We start from the raw sequence: 11,966 nt of genomic DNA on the forward strand, positions 1-11,966 counted from the left end.
CTTAAAGTAACCTTAAGGTGACCCATGCAGTTTTTGGAGCTTAGTGCATATAACTCCCTCAATGTCACCCAGTGGGTTTCCATGTCCAAGGAAGGAATTGCACCTTGTTCTCTTCCGTCATAGTCCAATGTTCAGACCACTGCACTACTCTGGCTGTCCTTCTTCCCCATTTCAGGTTGAATCAATTCCCCACACCTACTATTTGTTTCACAGGGAAAATATTTCAAACAGGAAATGTCGGATACGTGCATTTGAAGGATTAAAATCTCTCCGTCCTGTGCTAACAATAAAGCCTTCTGACAGCTTAAATACTAAGAAGTTCTGTTTTATGTAAGATTCATGAATTTCAATTTTCATCATCAAAGGACCTCAACCCAAATCCATTTCTTAAAATGTTTTTAAAAGTACAACTTTGATGGTGGATCTCCGTGCTATGTCCACTTTGGTCCCTGTGAAAAGACATACATATTTGTTAGCTTTTGTAAGTTTGGTAAAAAGTTGAGACTAGCTGAAGTTTGAGCTAGGTCTCCAGGCGCCCTCTTGTGTTTTACATACAATTAGATAAATGGGTTGCTGTGAGTTTTTCGGGATGTATGGCCATGTTCCAATTGTATTATCTCCTGACATTTGCCTGCATCTGTGGCCAGTATCTCCAGAACTGGTGACAGGCAAAGCTTCAGGAGAGAATGCTATTGGAACATGGCCATACAGCCCAAAAAATCACAACAATCCAGTGATTCTGGCCATGAAAGTCTTCGACAACACAATTAGATAAATTATTTCTTTGCTCCCTTCTTTCCTCTCTCAAGACTATTATCTGTCATGGTAAAACTTTATTTTACATGGGATGTAAACCTTTACTTTCCTGTTTAGTAAGCCACAACAGAATAGGAAAACTTCCAGAATAGGAAAACTCCAGTAAGCACTTTATTAGAGCCCCAGAAGCACTTTATCAGAACTTTAAGATTCTCTGCACACTGCACTTCCTTGAAATCCGATAGATCACCTGTCACATCCAGCACTTTTTAATCTGTACCCATTACTTGGCCTGGCCCTGTTTTTATTGCGTTATGCTGTATTGTTTTGTTGTTTTTACTGTTATTGCTTTAATGTTTTTGATTTGCTTTGAATTGTATTGTTATGCTATTGTGTTGTTGAGGCCTTGGCCTTTGTAAGCCGCATCGAGTCCTTCAGGAGATGCTAGCGGGGTACAAATAAAGTTTAATAATAATAATAATAATAATAATAATAATAATAATAAGGTTAGATAGGTTCATTCGGAAGAGCCTAAAAGTTGTAAAAAAACTTCCAACTTCTACCTTCCAAAACAGTTTTGAGCCATGCAAGAAAGGTGGGAGGGGTAAATCCAAATTTGAACCACTTACCTTTTTTTTCGGAAATATTCCATAATGTTCGGATTTCTCCCAAGATTATTTTATTCCTTCCTTCTCCGTTTTCCCTCCTCTTCTTATCCCTCTCCTTCGGCTTGTGTTAGGCAAGGGACAAGAAGAGAAGGGAAAACAGAGGAGGAAATGTCTTCTTTCTCCACTTTCCCCTCCTGTTCTTGTCCCTCGGCTTGAGCTGGGAGAGGGATAAGAAGAGGAGGGAAAAGCAGAGGAGGATATTCCATCCTTCTCCGTGTTTCCCTCCTCTTCTTGTCCCTCTCCCTCGGCTTGAGCTGGGTGATGGACAAGAAGAGGAGGGAAAAGCAGGGAAGAAAGGAATTTCCTCCTCCACTTTTCCCTCCTCTTCTTGTCCTTCTCCCTGAGCTTGAGCTGGGAGAGGGACAAGAAGAGGAGGGAAAAGCAGAGAAGGAAGGAATTTCCTCCTCCACTTTTCCCTCATCTTCTTGTCCTTCTGCCTTGGCTTGAGCTGGGCAAGGGACAAGAAGAGGAGGGAAAAGCGGAGAAGGGAGGAATTTCCTTCTCCACTTTTCCCTCTTCTTCTTGTGGCTGGTGGCCTGAGGTGCAGTGGGGAAGGCTTGCCTGGTGCTGCCTGCATGGCTCTGGAGGTCGGGGAGGCAGACAGGCACCCTCGGGATGGGCCAGGAGGAGTAGCTGCACAAGTGCCCCAAGTTGTGGGAGGGCAAGCGGAACTGGAGACACTTATTGCAGAACAGAACACCCTCGATAAGTGAGGGAACACTGTACTATGATTTCTGTTCTCCACCAATTTAACACAGTTTGTACCACACAAAGTTTCTGGAGTAGAACAACTACTTTCAAAGTAAAGACCACCCAATGAAACAGGAAATAACACTTTCAAACCATTAACGAAGCAATTTGAAAGCCTCTGAAGTTTCGAAAAGTTTTGAAAATTTTTTGTGTGAAATTAGGAAGTGACTTTATAAACGAACCACATCCGAAACGGGTTTTGAACCATTTTTTTGGATCAACCAAGACTAGTGTATAGCTCTGTTCTACATATCCTACAACAGAATAAACAATCCCTTTTACTAATACAACCCTAATACTACCGAAATACAAATTTCATTATTTAATATTCATTTAATTGTCACCAGCATTCTGCTCCCACTTCTCATGAAAACTGACTGTCAGATTTGGTGTTTATGAGTTGTATATGTGAAGGGGAGAAGAGAATGGTGGAAAGTAACTTGAGGCATCAGGAAAGGAACATACTGGTATACATTATCAAAAGGAGATGCAAATGATTTATATTTTATTGATCTTGATATGGTTTTATATTATACTAGCTGTCTCCTGCCATGCGTTGCTGTGGCCCAGTCTGTTGATCTGGAAAATAAAGTAATGAGAAAGTGTTGGTTTCTAATATATGTAATTTCTTTATGGTTGTGGGTAAAGTATTTCTTGCTGTTTGTCAGTGTTGATGTCCACCCTGGAACATGCAAGATATCATTGTCCTTCTTTAGGGGTCCCTTTTAAGTCTATGATACTATATGTGTGGGTGTATGAATTATATCTATCTATCTATCTATCTATCTATCTATCTATCTATATCTATGGCTGGATGGCTCTTTGTCAGGAGGGCTTTGATTATGTTTTCTTGCCCTGATGAAGGGCGTTGGATTGGATGGCCTTAAGTATTTTCCGTTGGTCCTGGGGGTTCAGTGTGGAAAGTTTTCCCTGATTCTGTCATTCGTGGGGTTCAGAATGCTCTTTGATTGTAGGTGAACTGTGAATCCCAGTGACTACAACTCCCAAATGTCAAGGTCTATTTCCCCCAAACCCCATCTGTGTTCATATTTGGGCATATTGAGTGCTTGTGCCAAGTTTGGTCCAGATACATCATTGTTTGAGTCCACAGTGCTCTCTAGATGTAAGTGAACTACAACTCCAAAACTCAAGGTCAATGCCCACCAAACCCTTCTAGAGTTTTCTGTTGGTCATGGGAGTCCTGTGTGGCAGGTTTGGTTCAATTCCATCATTGGTGGAGTTCAGAATGCTCTTTGATTGTAGCTGAACTATAAATCCCAGCAGCTACAACTCCCAAATGACAAAATCATAATTTTTTGAGTGATGGTCACTCTTTATGTTGTGAGACGTTTGTTGCCAAATTTGGTGTGATTTCGTTCATTGGTTCTTTTGTTTTTAAGGAACTCATTATGCACTGAGAATTTTTTATATATAGAGATGTTAATGTTTTTAAATGTTTTATGGTCTTGTTGGGCATTGAATTGTTGCTTCTGTAAACCACCTTGAGTCCCCTGCGGGCTGAGAAGGGTGGTATACAAATACAGCAAATAAATAAATAAATAATTAAATAAATAAATAAATAAATAAATAAATAATAAAATCAAGAAAAATCATCCCATGATAGCTAAAAAATAGGTGAGCAACCAAACATTCTTTTCTTCTCTTTTCTTTACCTGCAGGTGATCAAGGAGTCAACCCAGGAGCACAAAGAAGCGTGAAGCCTGAGGCCATGAAGTAAAGGCAACATTAAGCCTGAGGCCATGAAGTAAAGGCATACGAAGACACTTGTATCCGTAGAATGCTAGGAAAGCTTCACTTCCTTCTGATGCTCGATTGCCATGGCCCTGATGTAGCTCCAGCCATGCCGCAACCACGTGTAACATGTCTTTGCTAAGGGAACCAGCAAGGGGTGTGGAACATCTCCAAATCTAACTATTATTCCATCACAATAACCAGACTAATCAGTAAAATATAATTATCAGCCCCATAGTATGCAGGTTTGGGATATATTCCTGCATCTCGTCTTTCCTGAGTCAATTACAGAATCCAACAGGTATAGCTTTGTTGAGATTTTATCTTGATCTTAACGCCTAAATCTGATGCTTCTCAATAGAGCTGCTAATGAATAGGACCCATTTTTACTTGTAAAAAAGAACACATGATGTGTGTAACAGAGAAAGACATTGCACCAGAGATATGGATAACCTATCTTACTGAATATATAGTCATGAGATCAAGCACTTCCATAGTAACTCATCAGGACTAGTGCACAAAAGACATTTGTTCATCCTAGAGTTCAGCCATCCCAGCTTGTTGTGGCTTAGATTTGAAACCCTCCCCCTCTTCTCATTTCTTTTTTCTGGCAAGGAACCCATGTGTTTAAGAAATGTATGAAATCCACCATCTAACACAAGTCAGTAGTTGAATGGTAACCGTTGAATTTTTACCTCTGACACAGCTGTTTAAACAAAGCAAACCGTGTGTGTGTGCCTTCCAGAGCTAGTAGCATTTTGGGAAATACTTTGTATGTTATTAATATCATAGAGGGAAATGAAAAACGTTTCTGCCTGCTTCCTCTGAGGGGGTAGGGGTTTTTTTAATGATTAAAAGCTAGCTTGCAATTGTCACAGGTGGCAACATTTCACTATGTTGCTATATCACATACATTTAGAATTGGCAATGAGTTCTAGCTCTAGATGGTTTTTTGCCTTTCTTTGTAGTACTTAAGTCCTCTCCTCACTCTTTTCTAGAGGCCCTTCTACACAGCCCTATATTCCAGAATATCAAGGCAGAAAATCCCACAATATCTGCTTTGAACTGGGTTATCTGAGTCCACACTGTCATATAATCCAGTTCAAAGCAGATAATGTGGGATTTTGTACAGCTGTGTGGATGGGGCCTGAAAGACCATTGTATCAAGGTCACTCTGCAGCAGGACCGATGTCTAACTGATTGTTCCTTGTCTTACTGCTTTTGATTCAAATATGTATTATTTTTTGATATTCTTTTTTTTATCCTATGTTTCCTTCAAGGAGATAAAGGTGATGGATGTGGTTCTGTCCACTCACCACAAGTTAGGCTGAGAGATTAGTAAGTGGCCAAAACAAATGTGTGAGAATGTCAAGTAGGGATTTGAACCTGAGTTTGAGCCTAGTCCTAGACCAACACAGTAGCCAGTACCAATAGTCAGTGCTTTGCAATGCAATATTGCATGCAAGTACATGCAATAAGACCCAGGGCAGATTAATATAACCTTCTGCAGAACAACCATAGGGCTGCCAAGGTGTATGGTATGGCCCCCATACCCCATAGCCAGGATTTTGATTGAGGGGGGGTGAGTTTGATTCGGGGGGGGGGGCTCAGGATGTACCCTAGCAAAGCTTTTGTATCATTGTCCCAATACCCCCATGCATATGGGAGATATTGAGCATGGTGATCAGATCATGAAATGAATAAACATAACAGTTTAAATAATGTACCAGTAAGGCCTTCTCGCGGACCACCCTGAGAATTTTGGGGGTGGGGGGACTGAAGCCCCTCAAGGACCCCACTCCCCCGGGAGATAAATTGGAGATGGGAGATAAATTCTTGGACTTTGCATTACTATGCAAAACAACAGAGAACAGTGAAATAAAGGATCTCCAGCCTAAGAATATCATAGTCATGCTGGAGGACCTAGAAAATGGCTAGAAGGGTGTTGGGATGCACTGTCGTGTCCCTCTATTACCACATGGCCCAAAACTTCCATGGTCCATTTATCCAGTCAAACACTGGAGGCAAGGAGATCATTCAACAGGTTTATTTGATCAAACCATCCTGCCAGGTGAATGAGAAAAGTATCACACACAACTGAGATGCAGCTTTATTTTGTAGTCAACAGTTCAAGCATGCACACAGGCTATTTTCTCTTATTTGTGCCTCATCTCCATCTCTTCCTTTTATTCCCTTCTGGTGCCAGCTCTTATTAGTATTCATGCGCCTGCTTTTCCTCAGTAGCCGGTTCCCCCTCCTGCGTACTTCCCCCTCTTGCACCTGCTGGTTACTAGGCATTTTAATAATAATAATAATAATAATAATAATAATAATAATAATAAACTTTATTTGTATCCCGTCCTATCTTCCCCTGGGGACTCAGGGCAGCTTCCAACAAAACAGGCAAACAACACTAACCATTCTACAACAAATTAAAATATGCAATTTACATCCAATAAAAACAATTAAATTTTTCTCTTCTTGTCTGAATTTATTTATTTATTTATTGTTCTTATACCCCGCTACCATCTCCCGTAGGATTCAGTGCGGCTTACAAGAGGCCAAGCCCAACAACATCATAAAAAAACAACAACAGCAAAAACAATAAATAACTCATAAGAAGCAAAACAATGCAATAATAACACGACACATTTGAAAACATGAGGCAGGGCCAAATGTGAAAATTTAAAATTAAAAAGCTGGGAAGTTCAAAGGGAGATAGGAGGAGTGTTTTGGGGTAGGTGGACGTGCAGACAATTCTAAATCTCTCATAAGGTGCATTAAGGACATATTGCTTAGGATTCCTTATTCTGGGAAGGCAGACTGGAACATCCACATTTTCAAGCTCCTTCTGAAGACTACCAATGTTGGGGCCTGCCTAATATCCTTAGAGAGGTAGTTCCAGAGTCGTGGGGCCACCACTGAGAAGGCCCTGTCCCTCGTTCCCACCAATCACGCCTATGAAGCAGGTGGGATCGTGAGCAGGGCCTCTCCAGATGAACGAAGAGATCGTGTGGGTTCGTATACAGAAATGCGGTCACAGAGGTAGATGGGTCCCAAACCGTTTAGGGCTTTGTAGGGCCCGGAAAATGAATGGCAGCCAATGCAGCTCCTTAAACAGGAGGGTTGACTGGATCTTGTTTGCGATCGAGGCATTGTATGAATGGTTGTGTGTTTGTTATTGGGTATGCTGTGTTTTAATTGTTATTGTTGTGGTAATTAATATTGTGTAAACCGCATTGAGTCACCTATTATAGGTTGAGAAACGCGGTATAGAAATAAAGCAAATAAATAAAATAAATAAATTGACCTCTCCCTGTAAGGAGCACCAGTTAACAGTCTGGCCGCCGCCCGCTGTACCAACTGGAATTTCCGGGCCGTTTTCAAGGGCAGCCCCACGTAGAGTGCGTAGAGTGAACTCTCTTTTTTTGGTTGGTAATTTTCTACCCTAACTTCAAGCATTCGTCACTGTCTATGGGCCCTTCCACACAACCATATAACTCAGAATATCAAGGCAGGAAATCCCACAATTTCTGCCTTGAACTGGGTTATCTGAGTCCACACTGCCATATATTCCAGTTCAAAGCAGATAATGTGGGATTTTACTCAACTGCGTGGGCCTAAGGTAGTTAAAACTGTGGGGATAGATAGTTAAAACTGCGGGGATTTGCAGATCAACAACATCTGAAAGATTGAATAAGTTCCACCCTTGTTCTAAAGAGCATACCTGTTTGGAAGACAAGGCAGTGAGAGATCTAAATATACTAGGGAGAGGAAAGATCATGTTCTTCCTATTTGATCTCCCTACCTCCTCCTCCTTAGCTCAGAAGTGTAAGAGGCAGAATTAACAGTCTTTTACGTAGGAGTATTTTTACTTTCTGCCATGAGTGACTACTGCTTCTGTGTAAGAGGTCACAGCGAATAGATCCTCCACGCAGCAGCAAACGTGGGAGACTGAGAAGAAACCTTCTTTCTCCTGTATTTGGCAACTGAAGTGTAGAACCAGAGCTCTTTGGGAAAAGGTGTCAGTCAGTAATGACTTAATTGTTACACCTCTTCTAAATTATCCTTATGCCCTGTTGCAGCTGCTGTCAGTTTCTATGGTATGAGCTGCTCAATGGAGTAATATCTCGGATCAGAGAAATAAAATTCATTTAAGCCCATTTTTATTAGACAAGCTGTGGCTGTTAATGCACTGCTTCACATCTGCCATTCTAGAAAGGATTCTTCATTCACCTTTTATTTTACTACTATTCCTATCATGTATAATTGCTGGTAGACTGGATATTCTTCTTGGTCTTTCTTCATCTGTTTTGGATGTACTCTTTTTGAGTGGGCAGTTGTGGCAGTAGGTGCAATTGGATAACTGCTTTTTAATATATATATATTTAAACTTTCTTTCTTACTTACTTATTAGGCAATCCCTTGTTGTCCAAGTAGGATAATCTTCCAGGGTGGGTCCATAGGTGACTATGGAGCCCATCGTCTCCCGCAGTGAGGGCACTGGTTTCCAGGTGGAACGGTGGTCCCGGTTGGGGATCCTCTTGGCACGTTTCTCTCTTTCACCCTCCATTCGTGCCTCTTCTAATTCTGCAGCACTGCTGGTCACAGCTGACCTCCAGCTGGAGCGCTCAAGGTCCAGGGCTTCCCAGTTCTCAGTGTCTATGCCAGAGTTTTTAAGGTTGGCTTTGAGCCCATCTTTAAATCTCTTCTCCTGCCCACCAACATTCTGTTTTCCATTTTTGAGTTCAGAGTAGAGAAACTGCTTTGGGAGACGGTGGTCGGGCATCCGGACAACGAGGCCGTTCCAGCGGAGTTGATGGAGGACCATCGCTTCAACGTTGGTGGTCTTTGCTTCTTCCAGCACGCTGGCATTTGTCCACTTGTCTTCCCAAGAGATTTGCAGGATTTTCCGGAGGCAGCGCTGATGGAATCATTCCAGAAGTTGCATGTGACGTCTGTCCACGTTTCGCAGGCATATAGAAGGGTTGGGAGGACAATAGCTTTATAAACAAGCACCTTGATATCCCTACAGATGTCAAACACTCTCTGCTTCATTCGTAAAAATGAATGAGCTCACAGAGCTCAGGCGGTGTTGTATTTCGGTGTCGGTGTTGACTTTGGTGGAGTGGTGGCTGCCAAGGTAACACACATAAAACTAGAGGATATGTCTTAATTGTTGTAAAATTAGCAGTTCCTTTATAAAATGCTGATTTAATCAACATTTTCATACCAACCAACTTTGGAAATGATAAGACATCTAGGGGTTACACAATACCTGCTTTGTGAGTGGTAGAGGATATCGAGAAGAAACAAAACAGATCTGTCGCTTCCAAACTAACTGTTTAGTATGGAATTGCATTGCTTTGCTCACTCCTTTTTAATGAATCCAGTTGGATCCCGTAGAGTTGTGCATGAATTTTGTTTCCTCCATTTCCTTTGATACCTTCGGTACTTTGGAAGCTCATAAAGGTAAGGGCCATTCTGGTACAAAAACCCGTCCGACACAAAAGCAAGAGGGAGCGGATCTTGGCTCCTCCTTCCCTATCCGGCATCACAGTTGACTTTTTTTTCTTTATTTCCCTTATTCTTTTTATTTAGTGGGACTGACTTGGGAGTTGGAGACATGAGGGACGGTGAGTGGGATGTAGGCGCTTGTGTGCATGTGGGGGCTTTCACCCTTTTAGTTTTCTTTTCTCCTTCTCTTCCTCTCCTTCAGGAAATACTTCGAAAAGATTATTATTAATAATAGTAATCCCAGCAAACAAAAAAAAAGATGCCTACCTCTCCTCTAGAGTAGAAAGCAGAAACAGCTTTAAGGAAGCAAAAACCCCAAGCAAAAAGGAGATTGCAGCCTTTCAGACAAGTGAGGGGATTTTTAAGGTAGTCCAGGAGGATACAGCTCGACTGAGCTCTGGATCATCACTCTTCCTTCTCCAGGCCTCCTTAAAACGCCTTGGAAGCTGCTGGTGCATGGAGAGAGGAAAGTGCCTATTCCTGCCTCTCCTCTAGAGTAGAACAGCTTTAAGAAGCAGTAAACCCAGTCTCCTCCTCCACAAACAGAAGGGAAAGGATCCAGAAACTTAAGATGCTTTTTAAAATCCAAGTCTTAATGAAGAATATGGAAGGGAAGCCTGTGGGAGTCTCTTTCTCTCCCCCCCCCCCCAATAGTGGGCTGAATAGGGTGCTTTCTTAACCCCGTTGCTGACACCTAAGCTCCCTTGCAGGTCTGTAGCCAAGATTTTGATTCAGGGGTGCTGAGTTTGATTCCGGCGGGGGGGGGGGGGTGAGTTTGGTTCGGGGGGGGGGGCATGAGGATCTACCCTAGCAAACCTTTTGTATCGTTATCCCAATACCCCCATGCATATGGGATATATTGAGCATGGTGATCAGATCATGATATGAATAAACAAAAAAGTTTAATTAATGTATCAGTAAGGCCTTCTCGTGGAACACAGTGAGAATTTGCCTGCTCTCTTGAAAGGAAGAATGAAAAGGCTCCTAGGGGAAAGGGAAGCTTTGTAAGTTTCCCATTGCCACCAAATGGGCCGAAAAGAGCCTTTTTTTCGAATACTGAACAAAAACACCCATTCGGGCAGTGTGCCCATGTTCAGGGCTGCTGGAAAACAGATATGGGGAGCTTCTGGTATATGGCAAGCAGAAATGGATAGTGATTCACCCAAAATGCATAAGCCCAGTTGGATGCTGCAAGTCACTCCAACATTTTGTGCCTTATCACCCTGTCACTTTAGATCCAATTTGCGGCAATTTTAATACAGTGCTAGCCTATGTAGTGAAGGGCGGCAAAGTCTGTTGAGTATTTTTCTAGAGAAATTAACTGCTTTCCCCTTATTTATTTTCACATCTGTTGCAAAACAGCATTTCTAAATCACTGCACCATGTATGGACTAATCAAGAGACAACCCATCAATAATGCCACAACTTGCCCAACAGGAAGCAAATAGAGGAAAGAAATGGCAGGGAGGAAGCTTCTAGTTACAGCTCTGTATTAAGTGCTGTGTGGAACTAATGCTTTAAATTGAAATATGAGGAACTATATGAGTATTTTAGGATGAGTGTGACCGTCGACAGTGGGCAACAACAAATTTAATTACAATATTTACAATACTGACACATATTCACAATGATGTGCTAATATCAAACATTAAATAACATTTAAAAATGGAATTGAACTGAAAGCAAGTTAATGGCCTGGCTAACATCTTAGAAGTCTGTTAACATCAGAATGACAATAATATAGGTACCCAGCAAGCCCTCCTTGGCATTCCCATTCCCAAAAACAAACAATGCCTTTCCCAAATAACCCAGATAGCACCAGGTACCCAAGCTAGAACTTGATAAAATTGTTTAAAAATTGCCTATGCTTCTAGCTAAGAATATGTAACTTATTAAACTACAATTAGTGGCCTCTCAGCTATTGCTGGATTGCAACTTTTTTCAGTACTAGTCAGCTTTGCCATTGGCAAGGATGCTAGGAGCTGCAGTTGAACACCTGGAGGCAGGCCCGTAGCCAGGATTTTGTTTCAGGGGGAGCTGAGTTTGATTCGGGGGGAGGGGGCTGAGTCTGAGTGAAAGAAGGTCTACCCTAGCAAACCTTTTGTATCATTACCCCAATACCCCCATGCATATGGGATATATTGAGCATGGGGATCAGATCATGATATGAATAAACATAACTGTTAAAATAATGCAGCAGTAAGGCCTTTTCATGGACCACCATGAGAATTTCGGGGGGGGGCTGAAGCCCCCAAGCCCCCCACCCCCACCCCCGGCTATACATGCCTGCCTGGAGGAAAACGTTCTCCCATTTCTTGTTTCACACCATCTCATTTTAAAGAGATGTGACCTTGGAAAGGGAATTTTAATATGTTTTTCTGCAACATTGCTTCTATTCAGTTACTTAATCCTTCAAGAGTCCACAATTGATCAATTAAGTATTTAAGCAGGCTAATAAAAATAATTATTATTAACAATAAATCACTCAGGGCCCATATACATTTTTCTACAGGATGTTATTCC

General features: G+C 41.8%; 1 protein-coding gene across 2 annotated transcripts in view; it reads left to right on the forward strand.

Annotated features, from left to right (window-relative positions):
- Positions 1-6,401, forward strand: part of GFAP (glial fibrillary acidic protein) — a 36,434-nt gene extending 30,033 nt beyond the window's left edge. For both annotated transcript variants that reach the window (XM_060781198.2, XM_060781197.2), the window contains one exon: positions 3,854-6,401. In XM_060781198.2, the coding sequence (XP_060637181.2) occupies positions 3,854-3,912 (59 nt within the window). In that variant the 3' untranslated portion in view covers positions 3,913-6,401. The remainder of the gene's footprint in view (positions 1-3,853) is intronic.
- The last annotated feature ends 5,565 nt before the right edge of the window (positions 6,402-11,966 follow it).

This window comes from Anolis sagrei, chromosome 6 (genome assembly GCF_037176765.1).
Source record: "Anolis sagrei isolate rAnoSag1 chromosome 6, rAnoSag1.mat, whole genome shotgun sequence".
NCBI classification, from domain to species: Eukaryota; Metazoa; Chordata; class Lepidosauria; order Squamata; family Dactyloidae; genus Anolis; species Anolis sagrei.